This window comes from Pituophis catenifer, unplaced genomic scaffold (genome assembly GCF_029215685.1).
Source record: "Pituophis catenifer annectens isolate HBS135680 unplaced genomic scaffold, rPitCat1.0.hap2 SCAF_10, whole genome shotgun sequence".
NCBI lineage: Eukaryota > Metazoa > Chordata > Lepidosauria > Squamata > Colubridae > Pituophis > Pituophis catenifer.
This window is the reverse complement of record NW_027256890.1, coordinates 16888096-16906392: the sequence shown is the minus strand read 5'-3', so window position 1 is coordinate 16906392 and position 18297 is coordinate 16888096. Positions and strand designations below refer to the sequence as shown.

General features: G+C 50.4%; 1 protein-coding gene across 2 annotated transcripts; it reads left to right on the top strand.

Annotated features, from left to right (window-relative positions):
• The first annotated feature begins 2586 nt into the window (after positions 1 to 2586).
• Positions 2587 to 14346, top strand: PLEKHO1 (pleckstrin homology domain containing O1). Of its 2 annotated transcripts, XR_011600840.1 has the most exons (7): positions 2587 to 2697; positions 3528 to 3674; positions 6166 to 6306; positions 7010 to 7114; positions 8535 to 8636; positions 9068 to 13150; positions 13202 to 14346. XR_011600840.1 is itself a non-coding variant. In XM_070951411.1 (6 exons), the coding sequence occupies exons 1-6, from the start codon at positions 2668 to 2670 to the stop codon at positions 9824 to 9826; spliced, it is 1284 nt and encodes a 427-aa protein (XP_070807512.1). In that variant the 5' UTR covers positions 2587 to 2667; the 3' UTR covers positions 9827 to 14346. The 2 variants fall into 2 exon arrangements, 1 of the variants encoding a protein (XP_070807512.1); XM_070951411.1 differs by having other exon boundaries at positions 9068 to 14346.
• Positions 14347 to 18297: the final 3951 nt, after the last annotated feature.

Genomic DNA, 18297 nt, shown 5'->3' with positions numbered 1-18297 from the left:
GCTGTGTCTACGCCAGGACTCTGGGAGGGGCACCAGGACAGTAAATAGCTGGTGCGCCTGGAGTCTGGAGCTCATGGACACCTAGCAGCTCCCCAACCATAGGCTCCCCAAGCGCCTCCCCCAAGTCTTCCCTGCGTTTCTCATCAAAATAAGTAAAGATGGTTGCCATCTTGCTCTGAATCAGACCTAGTTTTCCCTGACCTCAGTTTCCCCTCCGTGTTCCACTTTGGCTGAGAGTGGCATAACAAGGCTTTAGAGGGTGATGGAATCTTTTCATTTGGAAGTGACACCATTTCTTGCTTTCTCTAGATCTGTGACTGTGTGTGTGTGTGTGTGTGTGTGTGTGTGTGTGTGTGTGTGAGTGAGTGAGTGTGTGTGTGTGTATGTGTGTGTGTGTGTGTGTGAGAGAGAGAGAGAGAGAGAGAGAGAGAGAGAGAGAGAGGATGTGAATGTGGGGAAAAGCGGCAAGCAGCCTGCATTCCTCCAGGCCTGCCAGAGTGTGCTGGCCCTCTGGCTCAGATACGCAAAAGGCATTTTGGGAGCTGATGAACTATTGGAGAATCAGCATAATTATTGCTAGATGATGTGGCTGTTCCAGCATAAAAACCACCAGGAGGGGATTGCCTGCCCTTGTCTCTGTTCTGTGCTGGCTCTTGCCTTTTTTTTCTCAAGGTCACTTGTCCGTCCCCCAACTGCCATTCCTCTGGCTTTAGCACCCTTGATGTAACTGGGTGCAAGCAAATTTGGGTTAACCCTCCCCCCCATTTCTTTTTCCGTCCTGTTGTTGAGTGTGAGTTGCTGCCACACACTTCATTTGCTTTTGCTGTAGCTTTAGTGCTAGTGCTGGTCGGGCTCAAAGCAAGGCAGGAAGTCATTTATGGGTTGAAAACAAGGCGGCGATGTCTAAAGTTTGGAGAGCAGGTGGGTTATGGCAAGGTTTGTGTGTGTGTACCAGCCTTGAAGTCAGTGTGGACACCTGGCGGCTGCTGGAGAGGTCCCTGCAGTTTTCTGGGCAAGATTTTAGAAGCAGTTTGCCATTGCCTCCTTCCTGGGACAGAGAGAGTGACTGGCCCAAAGGCACCCAGCTGGCGTCTTACCTAAAGTGGGACTGGAACTCAGTGTCTCTACTTTCTAGCCTGATGCTTTAACCACCACGTGAGCTGGCTCTGTGGGCCTGCCTCTTGTGACAGTGCCTGCTACTCTTAACCGGAGATCAGATGCTAAGCAGGAGGGTCGGCTGTGTGTGTGTGTGTGTGTGTGTGTGTGTGTGTGTGTATCTCCTTCCCCAAAGCTGCATCCAGCCAGGGGAGGTCAGCAGGCTCCATAGGCTATCGGCCTGTGCATTGGCAGGCAAGATACACCCATGGAGGGCTAAAATAAGTCAGCCACGGTGGGAAAGGCCGGCATATTGGCAAGTTGGTAGCAGACATGGAACAGAGAGAGTCCATTGCCATTTTGGCAAATCATGCTAAGTCAGAAGTGGGTCCGATATGCCTTGCTTTGAGAGAGGGTGCTCAGTGGGGGGTACCGTGGGGCGCACGTCTCTGCTATGGTGGGTGCGTGCATGGGGGTCCGTGCCCATCTGCGTGGGCAGCTCTAGAAAGGTGTGAACTTCTGCATGTCAAGGTGACCCTGCACCCGGCTCCTGTGTGTCAGGCAAAGAGCCAGCCCTGCGTGCAGGATCATCTCTTGCTTTACATGATTGATTTCCCCCAAGCTCTCCACTCCGAAGCTCCCGGCACTTGGCTCAGCACTCCTGAAGCCCCCCGAGTGGCTGCCTGCCTGTCTCTTTTGCTCCCGGTGTCTTTGGCACCATGTTGGGAACAGCGGGCTGCCATCTTCTCCAAGGCCTGCTGGTGTCCCAGTGTCCTTTGTATGCTGCTTCGTTCTCTCTTCTCTTTTGTCACTTTATTGATCCTGTAGCCTGCTGAAGACTTGGGTTGGATGCCGCAGCTGGGGTGCCGTTTTTGCTCCTGAGCAAGGTCACCAAATGGAGGTATTTCTCTTGGCAGGACCACCTCGGTCTTCCCCTGGGGGCCGTGCCAGGTCGCCGGGTGAGCGTAACCTTGTTTCAGGAAGGACTATGCAAAAGAGGGTATCTGTGCTGCTTTGCCTGCCTCTGCCTCTGGGGCCCTCCCACTCCTTGGGACTTTCTGGCCCTGCTTCGTTCTCCCCTGACCTCTCCTCGCTTCCCAGCCAACTGACTCAAACAAAGAAGAAAGGGTCTCTCTTTTCCTCCCTCCCGCCTTCCTTCCTTCCCTCCCAGCTTCATTCGCCTCTTTCCTTGTGAAAACGTCACGGCTTGTCTGGCTATAGATGGTGCTGTGGAGCCCAGGAGAACCCTTTCCGTCCATGCCCAGGCGAGAGAAAGCAGGAGGAGGAGGAAGGAAAGCAGGAGGAGCAGGGGAGGGGGTTTCTGGGGGTCCCTCTGCCTGCAGAGATGTGTGGGCATCGCAGGGGCAAATTCTGCCTCCAGGTCATAGGAACTTCCTTGTGCTTTCCTTAAGGAGGGTGAGATTTATTTTTCTCCCTCGTCCCAATAACTGCACAGATCTTCAGTTCTCTGCTGGCAAAGACCCGCTCTGATTTTTTTCCTGCCCCCCCCCTCTTCCCAGCATACCCTCTCTCCCCCTTCCCTTTCCCTCTTCTGGACAGCTGCATTGAGGAATGATGAAAAAAACTAATTCGGCTAAACGGGTGAGTCTTTTCTGCTTTCTGGGTAGCCCCCTTCCCCCCTCCCCCCGGGCCTTTTCCTGGCGTTGTTATTGTCCACTTTCTCTCTTGGGTCTGTGGGCGATGGGGGCCCTTAGGGTGAGCCAGTCTTGTTCCAACTTTCCTGCCATCCCTTCGTTCCCCCCCATCCCAAAATCCGCTTGTCTTTGCTTTCTGATCCTCCAGCCTTTCAAATGAAGCCATCCCGAAACGGAGGGTCTCCGACTCTCCATTATTAAAGCTCTGTTTCCATTAATTTAGAAATGTGTCTCTGTGCATTTGTGTGGATTTCCTTTTTACTTCCCTAGATGAAGAGAGTGTGATTAGAAATGTAGAGAGAGTGAAATTAGAAAACATTTGCCTTGTGAAACATAGATATGGTTTTAGTCTGAATTTCTGAGAGAGAAGGGCTCCATCGTCGCAATTATTAAATGCTGATTGGGCCAAGAGCAGATTGATTCCAGCCTACTTCCTCATAGAAAGCAGGTGGCAGCATCATTTTGATTCTATTTATTTATTTGCCTTACATCATTTTGTCTCATTTGTAATTGTGGTAGTGTTTTTTTTTTTTTAAAAAAACAAGGGACTTTGTCAGGCTGATCTGCGGGTGCAGTTGCCAGCATCCCAGGTGCTTGGGGAAGGGCCAGCTGGGGACGGGAGAGCTTTCTGGGCCAGGGGAAGGGTGCTGGCAGAGGGGCAGGCCGGAGACCCCCCCTCCTCTTAATAGCTTCTCTCTGCCTTTCTCCTCTCCCGCTTGTCTCCCCTCTCACCCCCCCCTCCCCCCATCCTTTGCTCTCTTTCTTTTTGGAATGCAGGGGTTCCAGGAGGGGAACCAGCAACCGCTGCAGCCTGAGAAGGTGGGCTGGGTCCGAAAATTCTGTGGGAAAGGCATTTTTCGGGAGATTTGGAAAAATCGGTTTGTGGTGCTGAAGGGTGACCAACTTTACATCTCGGAGAAGGAGGTTGGTAAGAGGTTGCTCACATCCGGCTTCTTTAGCCGAGCCTTTCCTTTCCTTTCCTTCCCCCACCTTGCATTGGGGGGGAGGGGGCTGAATTATGTGATTCTCTCACTCAGATTCTACTCATTCAGTAGTTGGTTGGTGAAAGAGGAAGTTGAGATGGAAGAGAGGGATGAGAGACCCTCAGCTGGGCTTCACTTTCCTGCAGGAGGGGCTGCCTTTTCATTGCCTCTCAAAGCCTGATGGCAAATTCATTGGTGAAATGCTCCTTTGACCCTCACCTGGCCAGAACTTGCCAGGAGCTCATCCCTGGGGCTCAGGACTTGTGGCTCAGGCTGGAGCCTGCAAGAAGACATTGTGAGAAGGGGGGTGGTGGTGGTCAGGGAGGGAGGGATGACAGTCCCAGCAATGGAAGGCTTTTTGTGATGTCCCCTCAGCCCCAGGAGGCCCACATTCTAAGGGGCTGTTGGTGGAGCCAGTCCCACAGACAGGAGGAAGGGCTTGGATTGAGCTCCCCCGGCCGGTCAGTTGCTTCCTCCTCCTCCTCCTCCTCCTCTGTGGAGTCCAAACGTTGTCTGAACTCAGCATCTGGGAGGCAATCCCTGTCCTGGCACACGGATGCCGTGTAGGGTTTGGACACTGTTTGGGGGCAGGGGGTTGTTTTGGTGGCCAACTCTGTGGCCGGGCTGCTGCAAGCAGAGTCAGGATCCTGTGGCCCCTTGCGGAAGCAGCCGAGCCTTTACAGGTTGCAGACTTGGCTGGGCTTTGGCCAAGAATCCCGGATCCCTCAGCAAGCTCTCCTGAAATGAACTTGAGCAAGATCTTTGAGCAAGGCCGGTCGCCCGTCTCAGCTGCCAGAGGAACAGCCTGGTCCCTGTCCTTATCTTCCTCCCCGAAAGGTTGGGAGGGTTTTCCATGGCAGTTGACCAAAAGGGATGGGCCTCTTGTCTTCACGTCTCCCTTTTCTGGCATTTGGAAAGCCTGAGGTGAATTTTGCATATTTTGTTTTTAGGATTTCTCTGTTTTAGTGGCTTTGGGGCAAAGTACATGTTGACATGCAAATTATTTTTCCACCGGCTCTTATTAAAATGAGTGTCCCTGGAGGTGTGAATATCTGTTGCTTAAAAACTTGTTCTCCGATGTTAGGTTTGTGTTGCTATTTGTTCTTTGCCATAGTCGCTTTCTAATACAAACTTCTGGTGCTCAAACATCTCTTACAAGTTTCACATTGATTCTAATTCTGGATGAGGAGGAAGCCAAGGCGATTTGTTATCAGCTTTTCTCACCTGTCCTTCCTGGCATCGGATTTACCCAGGTCCAGAAATTAGTTGCTGTTTTCCTCAGTTTCCATTTGTTCCACTTCACACATTTAAGGGAATGGACAGGCCTCTGCTGCCCCCCCCTTCCCGTTTTGATGTAAGCGCCCTGGGCTGCGCAGACAATGGAGGCGGAAGTGAGGCTGAGCGGCCTTGTGGGACAGCGATGAGCTAATATCATTCACTTACATAATTTGTTACCTGTTATTTTATCATACTCATAATATCCAGGCAAGCCGTGCCTAAACTCCTCCTGGGCTGGGGTCAAGGCCAAAGGAATTGCTTAGCTTTCACAAAAGAGACACTCCAGCATTTGATTACCCTGAACCTGAACAAGGGCATGGCTGATAGGAAAAGGAAGGCGGCATTAGCCATGCAGGCAGGGGATGAGCTCTGGTTGCAAGTCATCGGATAGCAGGCCGGCCGACCAGCCGACGATCAGCTGGAAAGGGGCTAAATGGGAGGGAGAGGAGGAGGAGGCAGCTGAGCTCCTGCTGGTCTCTGTGCAGCCTGGAGTGGCCCTCTCATCCCCCTGGTGGGTGCCCTGTGCAGGGTTGTGGAGGGAGTTTTGTGCAGCATATTGGGAGCCAGAACGGGAGCTTCCTTAGTGTAGACATTTTAATTTTTGCTTTTACTCTGAAAAACACAAGGGAAAAATGCTCATTGTTTTTAATGCCAGTACTAATTATAATCCCTCTCGGAAGAAGTGTCCTCTCCTTCATTCTTGCCCAGGAAGAGGCAGCATAGTGGTGCTGTCTGTGGTGCAGCCCGCGTGACTTAAAACTGTTCTCCTTTAAACTTTTAGCTAATGCAAACTTGATACCAGCTCGAACCCCATTACTAGGCAGGCAGCTCAGATTTCCTGCCCATTTATCCTTCCTAGGTTAATTAGTGTTCTGAGAAATTACGTTCCTCCCCCCCCACCCCCAGTGGTAAACCTGTAGGATTTTGTTGCTAACCAGGTAGTGTCTGCACCCTTGTCCCAGCCAAGAAAAAAACTCCTGGTGGTCTGTGGCTATGGAAGGGCTGTCCAAATGCGAGGGGTTCATTTTCATGCCTGTGTTAAGAACTAGAATTCTCCATGTGCTTTTGATAATGGTGAATGAGTGAAAGAATCCTTAATCTCGACATCCTTGGCAGTGTCTGTCCTTGTAAACCTGTGATCTGTCTATCTGCAGCTCCGAGATGAGAAAAACACCCAGGAGGTGTTTGACTTGAACGATTACGAGAAGTGTGAGGAGCTCAGGAAGTCCAAAAGCAGAAGCAAAAAAAACTATAGCAAGTTCTCCCTTGCCCACTCCAAGGAGCCTGGCAACACAGTAAGCGCCCCCCCCCCCCCCCCCCCCGCCTGCTTGCCTGCCTTCTGACTGAGCATTCAAGCCCCTGCTTGAGGTACCAAGAGTTCTGCCTTCGTTTTGGGGATGGGTAGGTGGCCAGGCTGGGAAGCCTCTCTTTGTCCTTCCAAGCCCTGGAGACCCTTCAGAAAAGGCGGCTGGCTCCCCTTGATCTCACTACACGACCATTGGCCTTGCGGCTAACCCGTCCCAGCTTCCTCTCCAGGAACAGGGCAACCCCCCAGCCCCCTTCAACCGTCGGTGGCCTAGGGGTTTCCATCCTCTCCAACTCCTGGTCTTCTGAGGAGGAGGCCCCGCGTTCTTTTTGCTGGGTCTTGCAGGCCCCCAGGTCCCTGCTTAGAGCAGCCTTCTTCTCTGGTGCCCCAGATCTATTTTGTTTTATTTATGTGTGCAAAATATTGATGTGGCCGCCTATCTCATACAAAGTGGCAGATGCCTTGGGGCTGGCATGCTCCCGTTGCCCTCGGGCCCTGCAGTCCCAACGCCCCTGGGGATTGCTGGGGGAAGCGGTTGCAGGCTATGATAACACAGCAGTGGAGAGGAGGACATTGTTTACCCCTTCAACCCAAAGCTGCAAATGTGTCTTGGACTGAGTTTATGAAGGACGGGGCCAAGCGAGACAGGTAAGCCTCTCCTTGGTTGCCGATGACGCCTCCATCTCTCTCAGGCACCCAATCTCGTCTTCCTGGCCGTGAGCCCCGAAGAAAAGGAGTCTTGGATCAATGTGCTCAACTCTGCCATAATCCGGGCCAAAAACCGCATCTTGGATGAGGTGAGCAGCCTGGCTCTTGCGTTGGTCTCTCCTGACCCACTGGCCTTTCCAAAGTCCCCGTCTGGGGCAGGGTAGGAGAAGCTCAAAGCTGTGCAAGAGAGAGACCCCAACCCTTTTGTTTGCTTGCAATGGTGGGGATTGTTTGTGGCAGGTGCAGCTCGTCCAGGTTGGTTTTTCTTCAGCCCTCAGCCCAGTTCTTTGGGGGTTCCAGACAGTGCAAAGGCCAGGCTTGCTTTGGGCCTCATTTCTTGAAAGGGGGCCTGGCAGTGGGGTCTCTGTTCTCAAGGGTCCAGGTTAAAAGTGGCAGAAGATCTGACCAAGTCGACCTTCCTGCTTGTCGTGATCTATCTTACATGGCTAGGAACATCAGTAACTTTTTAGTTCATTCTGGATCTCTCTCTTCTGTAAAGAAAAAGAAAAAAAAACCCCAGAGAGTGGCAGAGATTTTCCCTTTCTTTTAATCCTGGCAATAATCTTATGTCCAGGTTTGCAGTCCGAGAAGAGAGGTGCAGGGATGTTCTTGCAGAGAGTTATTATTAGGAAGATTGTGCTAGTGCCCCATTCGGATCTGTGAATGGCCGAATGGTTTTCTATCTAAAGTAGAACTGGGGGCAGAGAAAATAAAGGGGGAGGGAACAACAGAGAGCAATGGAGTAGATTTCTTTTTGTTTAAATTTAGAAAAGGGGTCACCGGGACTATCTTATGGTCTGTAGAGGACGGGCAGAAGAATAGAAGGGGTAGCTGATTTTCCATTAAAACAGAGAAAGATCTGTAAGGTGAGAGAGATCATTTTAAGGGTTGTTCAAAGCAGAGAGGGAAGCAATGTTCCCTCCTGACTGTTTCTCTTGTGGGTTCAAATGAAAGAGACACGAGTGGAAAATAACAAAACCACACCTGTTGCTGGCTTGGGAACACATCCCCTGATTCTTTGCAGTCTCAAAGCCAAAGAGGGAGGGATGGCGGGGGTGGACGTGGGGTGGTGGGCAGGGTAGACAGGCAGGACCCCTAGCCTGAATGGGGAGGGAAGAGCTGCCTCCCCCCCCCGGTAGCTTGCAGGGATGGCTTAAAAGAGGATAAAGTAGATGGGGGAGAATATGGTTTCGAGATGCAAATTCTTTTAATTTTTCTTCTTGCCACGTCGGGAACTCAGCAAATTACCAAATGAAATGCTCTTTCTTTGAGTCTGGGCCCTCTCCTCCCTTCCCAAAGAAATGTTGGCTGATTGGGAGGAATATGCTCTGGCTCAGAGCTGCAGTCTGAACTATTGGATGTAGAGATGGGTGGATGGGTGGGGAAAATCATCTCTCCTGGGAGTTAAACCATTCACACAATTTATCAAGTAAACTCCAGTTTAGTCACACTAGGCCCGTTGTGTGCCTCGCATTGTGGTGGTTGATGGGTGTTTCTGTTGCTTTTCAGGTGACAGTGGAGGAGGAGAGTTTTCTCGCCCATCCCACTCGTAACAGAGCGAAGATCCAGCACTCCAGGCGGCCTCCGACCAGAGGCCACTTGATGGCTGTGGTAAGTGCAGGAGGAGGAAGGGAGCAGAATCCCATTCAGCCAGCCGAGCTGCTGCTGCTTCCCCTTCCGATAGCTGCAAGCGTGTCTGCTTCCCCCCCCCCCCGAGAGGAGAGGAAGAGGGGTTCGGGGGGGATGGGACGGACGACTCATCATGACACCCTTTGAGTCACCAAAGGTCGGACGGCCCCAGGAAGCTATGCCCGCTTCTGCCCACTCGACGTCCACCATTACAACTCAGCTATACAGCCACACCTTGCTGGAGCTGTACAGACTGTAACGGCCACAGAATATGGAAACTTAACACCAAGATGTAGTTTTGTATCAAAATCCCTTTTCCGTGATTCTTTCCTCCCTTCCTGGAGAGTCGGGTTTTCACACACGCTCTCTCCCCCCCCCCCCCATTTTCCCCTGCCTTTCTCCTGCCTTTGCAGGCATCTACCTCAACCTCTGATGGGATGCTGACCCTGGACTTGATCCAGGAGGAAGAGGCCTCCCCAGAAGACCACGACACCTGTGAGAAGAGTTTCCGGGTGGACCTGGACAAATCAGTCGCCCATTTCTCCCCTGGCCGAAGGCGCTCAGATTCAGAGAAGGTCAAGGACTCGGAGAAGACAAACAGCCTCCCACGGAGGAAGAACATGTCTGGGGAGAAGTTCTCAGTTCACAGGGAGGCCTTTGGCAAAGGGACCATGTACACCCCTCAGGTCCCCAAGAAGCTCTCTCACTTGGAGAAGAACAAATGTGCCTCTATGGAAGAAATCCTCTCCTGCTGGGACTCCTCCTCAGCCAGCCAGGCGTCGCTGAGGATCAGCCTCAAGGACCGAACGGCTTCCCCTGAGCCTGAGCAGCTGGCCAGGATACAGGAGCTGGTGGCATTGCAGCTGGAGAAGACGCAGGGCCTGCTGACAGAAGCGAGAGGCTATGGGGGAGAGGTGCGAAAGGCACAGGAGTTTGGCTCCGCCTTGGCTGCTGCCCCCGCCTGTGCCCCGTCCTCACCCAAACTGGACTCAGCGGCCACCTTGCAGGAGATCCAGAGGCTGCTGGGCGAGGCCTCCTCCAGCTGGAGCCAAGCCCAGAAAGTGCTGCAGGAGGTGCGAGAACTGAGGAGCCTCTATCAACAGCTGCGGCTCTCGAGACCTGCGCCCCCACAGAGTCTGCTGCTGCCTCAGTACAGGAGGAGCCTGATGTGAAGGCAAGCAGTGGGCCAATCTCAAGGGAAAACAGGGCACAGAAGTTGGGGAGCGGATGTGCTGTTGGAATTTATAGCATTTCATGCTTACTGGGTTCCGGCTGTTCCTCGACCCTTACTCCTCACCAACTCAGTTTTTTCCTCACTTCCCCCACATTTATATGTCGCCCGTTCCTCTCTTCCAACTTCAAGGCAACCCATTTCAATATATCCATTGTGTCTGTAGCCCCCAAAGTGCAGCAACTTAGAGGCAGCCATTGGAATGTAATTTTTCAGAGGCAGCATGGTTCTGTTTTGGCCCCCATGGTTTTCTCAGTGAACCCCTTTTCAAGAAAGATCTCTGGTTTCCTTCCGCACAAATGCCTCTTGGGTACGCCACCCTCCCAAATGCTAGGAGACATGGGTTGCACTTCAGGCAGACGTGGCCTCCCGGGCAGGGTCCCTCCTGTGCCCCCCTGGATCCTCTGTGGCTGCTCTGCCATTCGGAGGGGCTATTTCCCTGCTTGGGTCCAAGTCCAGATTCCGGTGCAAAGGCAACTTTGCCACCTGAAATGATGCAGGAGACTATTTTCCAAACACGATGCAGTCCCAGAAGCCCCCGCGACCAAAAACCGGGTGACCCAGTTTTGCTGAGCTCCAGACTGAGGTCCTTGAGTGGAACCGGGGAATCCCAGGCAGTTCTGGTCCATGGGCTTAAAGTTTAGGTACCTCATAACCTGGTTCCCCTGAAGTTCTTGGTAGGTCTTCCATGTCCTTATTCCATGTGATTTTGCTCCCTCTCCCCGTCGCTTTCCTCGGCCCTCCTTCTGGCCTTCAGACGTAGCTCATGAGCAGCAACAGAAAGTGTGGCAAGCATCGTGCGGTTTTGCTTGTTGGCAGAACGTGTGACACCAGGTCATCTTCAGGGGTGTGCATCTTATCTTTTCAGTGCAATAGGAGAAGAGTAGCCAGTAGCATTCCATGGCCACCCATGCCAATCCATTGCTCCTTTGGGAGAGGTCCTTGATTTCTTTAGCTCAGGACTGGCCCCGCACACTCTGCTGCCTGTGTGAAAGTTCAGAGGGCATCTCGTCCCCTTGAGTTGAGTCTCATTTCTGTTTTGGTGACAGGAGCATGTCTTCTGTGGCATCAGAAGAGATGGCTCCGGTGTTCTGTATACTCCACCAGCCACCGCCTTGCCCCATCGGCCCCATCGACCAGTAAACCCAGTCCTCTTTCGTTTCCTTTTTCCATCACTGATACTGAAGCACAGCAGACACTGTGTTGGACAGGAGGATCTCAAGAGGAAGCATCTGCTGAATGTGGCCATTACTCTCTGTTTACTTGCAAAACTGCTCCCCTGTGGAGAATTTATTGGTGGTTGAAAGGGCTCTCTGGTTAAAGTCAGAGCCATCGGTTCACTCGTGCCTCCTGCTCTTCCTGTGTTCAGAGAACTACAGAGAGGAGGATTGAGGTCCATAGGATTTGTCCAGCCAGCAAGATCTCACAGTAGAAAGTGCTTCCCCTTGAGAGAGTCAACCCCCGCCCCCCCGCTCACCCTTCTGTGGTCATCGCTCACTGCTTGAGACGGTAGAAGTTCCCCTTGTGATCCCCTCTCTATGGCCTCTGTCCTCCTCGTGCTGATTCAGCCGAGAGTCGGGAAGTGAAGACTCGGCACAGGTTGCAACTCAGGTACCTTCATGTCCTGGCAGATGATCCCCGCTCTGCTAAGCAAAACTACTTGGCTCCCCCACTGGTGGAACAGGCGAAGAAGAGTCCTCCCATTCTTGGTGTTTCCACGGGTGGCACTTTCTGCTCAGGCTTAAGACAGAGAGAGTGATGCCCATGTGAGTCTTCCAGAATCATCCCTCGAGAAAGAGGATTGGAAATGGATGCTTCTTTTTGTTACCTCTGCCCCACAACAGGACTTTCCAATTGGCCTCAGGTGCCCTCCTTTCCCCTTTTTAAGGGAAATTGAAAAATATATTTGTCCTTCTCTTCCTTTTTCCAAACTTACAACAGCCTTTTAGGGTGGAAGTTACCTTTGTGTTCGTTTTACATCCCCCTGAGTTTCCTTAGGGAGTAACCACATTCAGAAGTCAGATTCACATCCTGATTCTGTAACAGGTAAAAGGCAAGTGCACCAAGTCAAGATTAGCATGCAGCTCAATAGAATTAAAAAGGGACAAGAAACTTGTAAGCTGGTTAGGTTTAGGGCAATAGAGAAATATGGAAATAAATAATTAGCCCCACTAAAGAGAAGTTTCCCCTTGCCCGCTGGGTAAGGGTTGCGACCACAAATAACCATAACAAAACCAATGGAAGTGATCCTTACAGCATTTTTTCCTGAAAGAAGCGGAACCATTACCATGTACAAAGAAATGGTGAAGGGCTCACTAACTGCATGTCCACATTTTTCAGGAGATGAGAGGGAAGAGCAATTGAAGCGCTGGGTGAATCCCTATAGGAACTTTTGCTTAGAATTGATTGATTTGACTGATTCCATCTGCTTTTATGCTGCTTCAGTCAAGCAAATCTAAGTGGCTTAAAAAGCTAAAAGACAATAGTCCATTCAACCATTAACAAATACATAGTTTAGACTATAAGCTTATAAGTGATACAGGAGTGAAATATTATTCATCAGGGAACAGAGCATGCAAATGCATAAAAATGACAGTGATAAAAGAAGAAGCACTAATTAGGAGGTTGCAAGGAGTTTAACACATCTCTGTAAGGCGGTATTTCACATGGGTGCAAGCAGCTGTTCTGTGCTGCAGCGTGTGGGATAATGTTTTTGGCATGTTAGAGATGGAAGTTGGTATTATAGCAATATTTATTTTAGAGTGTGTTTCCATTGTTCCAAAGTAAATAACGCCAAGGGCTGCCTGTAGGTTTTCTTGAAGGACTGTTATTGAAGGCTGGGTCCTGAAGGATTTTTTTTTTTTTTTTTTTTTTTTGAAGGACTGCATACGGACACCACAGTTGTTGATGTGTATTTGTGTTATAGGGCACTCGGCATATTCCGTTCCCTTCAGATTCATAGGGTTGACCCACTTCACCATTTTGAATTTCCAGGGCATTTTATCTGCTGCTCGTAACCAGGTGAGACTTTGTGCTGAGTGCTCCCCGTTCAGGGTAGAAGCTCCCCTTCTGATGCGCCAGGTGAGAACAGGCCTGGCTCCCTTGCAGCTTCCCCTTGGCGACAGCTGTTGTTGCTCTGAGCCAGGAGGTTGGATCCAGGGGGGCCCTGGTGCTCTGGAAAGAGGGAGAGTGCGGGGGACGCTTCAGTTCCTTTTAGCTGCGTGCCTGAAAGCCAGGACAGGGTTTACTCTAGAAACAGCTTTTGGTTCTTTTCTCCAGGTCTGAGCTGACTTGGAAATAGCTCCCTTTTAAAAAGGTTTGGCTTCCCCTCTCCTCCTCAGGGGTTTTTCCTCCCACACATAGATTAGCTAACCTTAGTATGGAGTGAGACACTTCTTTTCTTTGCGCACACCCTCACAGTTTCAGAGAATTCAGGGCTAGGCTTGAACAGATTTTGTGCATCTATTCTCAAAGCCCCAGGCTTCATTTCTGGGGAAGACCAACCTGAAGTGCAAGTATCTGGAAACTGCTAGATGGCAGCAGAGAGAGATGGGAAATTAGCTTCTTGCTGCCATCTTGTGCTGGTCTGGATTATGGCAGCCCTAATTTGCTACCTTGATTATGTTGCTGCTTGTAAGTAATTTACTTTCGTTTCCTTTTACTTGGGGATTTGTTATGTGACCATGTGGAAAAAACAAGTTCTAGATTCCAGCTACATTTTGTTCCTCCTCCTAGGGTCCAAGCTAATTATTATTGCATTTTTGGAGGAGTCTCTATGCAGTATGTCCTTTGGCTATTATTGGCTGGGTGTTGGCATAAGCTTCTGGGTCCAGAAAAGAGGCCCGATGAATCAGTCCCGCAGCTCTCCCATACAGCTCGGGAGCAACAGACTGCCGCCCTTGAAGCCTTGAATGGGGGGTGGGGGTGAGAGGAGGTGAGAGAGTTGGGGGCAGCAACTTGTGTCCCTTAAGGGGGAAAAGGCTGGCAAAGCAGAGCCATCCCTTTCCCAGAGAGGATCTATGTGGCTGTGGGTGGATGCAACAACTATATGTGTCTCCTGCAAAAGTCAGCAATGCATGTGCAGCGGCCCCACCCCCAATATGCAATCCCCGTGCAAAAGCCCACCTGTGCAATCTGCGTAAAACTGCGTGCACTCTTGGATTGGGACAAATAATTAAATGTTGCTTCCACCCCCAGAACTGTGAAATTCTTTGATGTCTATCAGTGTCTTGGCATTTGCTAATGTATTTATACTGAGGCAGAGAGCACAATCCAAGAGAAAACGCTTTAGTGTCACCTACTTCCTTTCTCCTTCCCCTTCCCCTCCCCTCCCTTCTTCATTTGTTTCAGAAATTCTGTGGATGCTAAGAAGCTAATTTATTTTTTAAAGAAATCTATGCAAACTGCTTCATGAAATCGTTTTCCTTTCTTCTCTCTCTCTCTCTCTCTCTCTCTCTCTCTCTCTCCTCCCTCCCTCCCTCCCTCCCTCCTCCTAGGCGCCATAGCTTGCATGTACAAGCCTATTAAAACCTGTAAAAGGTTTTTCTTCCTGAGAAATCTCGACTAGAAGCTCTTGGTCTCCTCTCTGTGTCTGTGGGGAGCTTCCTCTCTTATAGGGCTGCAGAAGCTGTGGGGACATTAATGAACAAGGTTGGCAGAGAACTTTCTTTCTTTGGCTTCCGAAAATTGGGATGATAATCTGTGTGTAACTAAGGGCCGGTTTCAGGGTTTCTTAAGCAGAGCAGGGGCATCAGTTCTACTGACAGATGCCTCCTCTTCCCCCAAGGAGCCCATGGCTGGAGGTTCATCCCTTGGCTCGGCCTCTGCCAGCGCAAGGGACCCATCGCTGGGTCCCTTGCGCTGGCTCCAAGCATGGCCCTTCTGGTCCGAGTCTCTTCCCTGCAGCTCTGTTGTGGCACATGGAAGCTCCATTCTTTGCTGCTGCTGTGAGAAGCTGCCCCGCCTTTGTCCAGCTCCTTTCTTAATGCCACCTGGCTAGTGGCTGTGACTGAACACTCTGCCAGTCAGTGCCCTGAGCTAATTATGCATTGCATGGAAAGGTCGTTCATTAGTTTTGTTGAATAACCTCTCAGCCTGTTACTTTTAGCAAGGTTGTTCTCTCTCGGCTATCCGTGAAGTTGTATAAGCCTCTATCGCGTCTCCTCTTTGGATTTTTCTTTCTTTCTTTCTTTTACTTACCTAAAAGTCAAAACTTCCCTTGATTTCCTGAGTTGACACTTGTGACATACTTGCATTTAGGTTCCGGCTTGGTTTCTTCTCAGCACCGGCCTCGTCCAAGGAAGCCTAACTCTGCACTGATTTTTATGTGAAATCTTTTTTTAAAAAGTCCCACGTGCTGTCTGGGCAGCATGTTGCTCCAGCTTGCTGCTGTTCTTGTTTACCTGGTTTGATATTTAAGGCTGTGCTAAAGATGAAAATAAAGCCACTGAATGTTTTTAAACAGTGTATTTTTAGATGTCTTGTCAGCTTCACGTTACGGCTAGTTTAAATTCTCAGGGAAGGGGTGTGTGTGTGTCCTGTGGGGCCTTCATTTGTTTGGACAGCAGCACAAATAATGTCAAAGAATTAAGCTGAATATTAGCAAATCTGTTTTTCTTCTTAATTTCTCTTCTTCAGAACGCAGGCAGTGGATTGTTTTCAGAAGAGTAGGGCAGGGGATGGTAAGGATTTTTGAAGTGGAGAAATCCACCTGATCTGGTGGAAATGTTCTGATAAAATCCATGAATGTGTGTATATTTTAAATTAAAATTGGCTTTCAACCTGGGCTTTTCTGTCCAAACGGGGTATGGTCCTAATAAAAAAAGCTACTAGTTTCTGATTTTGCTGATCAGTTCAGTCCCCATAGATTTTTGAGTTGCTAAGAGCCAACCTAAATTTGTCAAGTCACAGAGCTGGCTTTGATTTGGGGCATGGAACCGCTGGAATGGCACTTGCAAGCTTAATACTTGTGCAACGGTTGAGACTTCAGTATGGAGAATCCATTTGTGCAAACCGCATCAGAGATTGATCTAATAGACTTCGCTATGATCTGTCTTGAAGAACACGCCACAAATGACAGGGTTCGCACACCCGGGGCTACTCCACACCAAAGTAACCCCATAAAAGTGAGAGCCTGTATTAAGAAGGGAAAATATGCCTGAAGGCTGTGGAGCCCAAAGAAGTGATTTAGCCCATCCTGGGCTTTGTCTAAATTGAGGTTAGGAATCGTTTAGGTTGGGATGAAAGGTATGAAAAAGAAGGCTCTGCTGGATCCCACAGATTGTTGTTTGTGTGGGCACACGCGGCCTCCGCTAGTGCCGTCTGCACCCACCCTCCAGAGGGCTTCAGAGGCAGAAGGCAGGACTGATGGCGACAGAAAGCAGAGGTAGCTGATGGGCAGAAAGGGAGAGTCCCATTTAAAATCCTCTGCTCTGGTTTCCTGTCCATCTGGGCCTGGGAGGCTCTCCTGTGTTGCTTTGCTCAAGAACCGGCCCCTTCTCCCTTCTCTCTTCTGGTTCCCCCCTTCCAACAGTCTTCCTCTTCAAGGGTATCTAGCGAGCAGCCAATAGCTACCTTCAGCAAGCTTCAAGCCATATAAGGGAAGGTGGAAACGAGGAGCCCCCCCCCCCCGCACAACCCCTCCAGTCACCTGATCAGCCCGACGGGCATTCATCTTCCCAGAGACCCAAAGAGAGGCCAGGCGGCCTCCCCGGCCGGGGGGGGGGGGGAGGCAGGAAGAGCCTCATGCCTTGTCCTGATGCTGCAGCCGCCAGGAGAAAAGTGGCTGTTTCAGGCACACACACACACACACACACACACACACTCTCTTACTTTTCCCCACCTGGGCCTGCTGCTGAAGGAGCAAGAGCAGTTCAAGGGGTCAGCCGGCCTTCCCCCCCTTCTGTGTGCCCTCTTCCATTTTGACTCAGGAGTATCGGGCCTCTTCCAAGTGGAAGAAAGCGAAGGCCAGGCTGAGCTAAAGCGGCCCCTTCACTCCACCCCCACAGCTTGCCAGCTTTGATTTCTGAAATCAGCATGGGGGAGGGGGGCTCCCTAGATAATTGGAGGTTGCCAGATGGCTTTCAACAGGCTGCTGTGTGCACTCTGGCAGCTTTGCTGCAGCACCTGTGCCTCCCTCGGAGTCTTTATGCTGGCTAGCTCAGTCTGGCCAAAAACACTTCCCCCGCTCCCTTCAAGAGGGGGAGGAAACAAAACCACTCATCCTTCTTGTGGCCTGGGGGGGGCACATTTTGACCCTGGGGGTGCTGGAGATGCCCATGGGAGAACCAGTCCCTCAACCCTTCTCTGGTTGGGATCAGCTCCCCACCCACTTCTCTGGGGTCTCCTCTGTTTACTCTCCTCTTTCCTGCCTTGATTTTCAACTCAATGCTACACAGATGTTCCTTAACATCTCAACTGAAAATATTCCTGGTCTGTTTTTCCTGTGACACTGTAATTTCAGCCAAAGTGGCATGAAACAGCGGCAGAAGCGGTGCCCCACTCCCCAATAGCAATGCAAGCGGGGCATCCAGAAGAGGAGAGGGGTCATGGGAGGGAGTCCAGCTGAGCGCAGCAATCTCCTGGGATGGGTCCCTGGACAGCCGTGCTGCCTGAAGAGCGAGTGGGCTGTGCAGCAGAGTGGAGGGAAGCTGCTCCGAGGAACCCTGACCAGCCATCTTGATTGCTGGTGTGGATCTTCTCAGGCTGCCCACTCCTGAGATGAGGTGGCTCCCCTGTTCCTAAACACTCTGCAGCCCTGGGTCTGCTGAAAAGTGAACTTGGCCAATTGGGTGTCTGGCGAAAGAGCCCAGTCAGTGAGTGACAAGTGAGAGGGCAAACTGCCAGGCCTCTATGTTTTTGCCAGTCACCTCAAAAGGATGTGAACTCTTCCCCAATCTTTTGATTGTGATTTTAACTAACTACATACTGTAGCTGTTGTGCCACTTGCCTATTCATAGATATTAAACACAATGTCCTGGAGTTTGCTCTGAAGATTAAAAAGCATTTTTCTTTTTACCTAATTAGCAGATTCGTCTATTATTTCTGTTCCTTGGTAACATCATACTTTTTTCCACTCTGCAAGTGAAAAAAACACAAGGAAGAGACAGCTGCATCTTTTCCTTTAGCAATATTATTGGTTTTTTTTCCATGTATCCATGAAGCTGAGATGCAATAAATCCCCAATTCAACCCAATGCTTCCCCTCCCTTCCTTGCTGTACATAATCAGTCTTTTACTCAAATCCTAGACTGTATAATTCTGCTTTCTGAAGGAGTCTGCCGTTGATTTGATATCGCTTGTGAAATAGATTTGCTCCTTTCAGTTTATTAGTATTTAGCCGTGCTTTGGAAGTTTGTTTTCCCCAGGTTTCAAGATACTAAATTACTTCCTGGATATAGCTTGATAAAAACCT

Bases quoted from the DNA above. Each gene is read 5' to 3' on its own strand.
- PLEKHO1 (XM_070951411.1), top strand. From the start codon at position 2,668: ATGATGAAAAAAACTAATTCGGCTAAACGG. The intron at 6,307-7,009 runs GTAAGCGCCCCC...CATCTCTCTCAG, and splicing joins CCAAGGAGCCTGGCAACACA to GCACCCAATCTCGTCTTCCT. The intron at 7,115-8,534 runs GTGAGCAGCCTG...GTTGCTTTTCAG, and splicing joins AAAACCGCATCTTGGATGAG to GTGACAGTGGAGGAGGAGAG.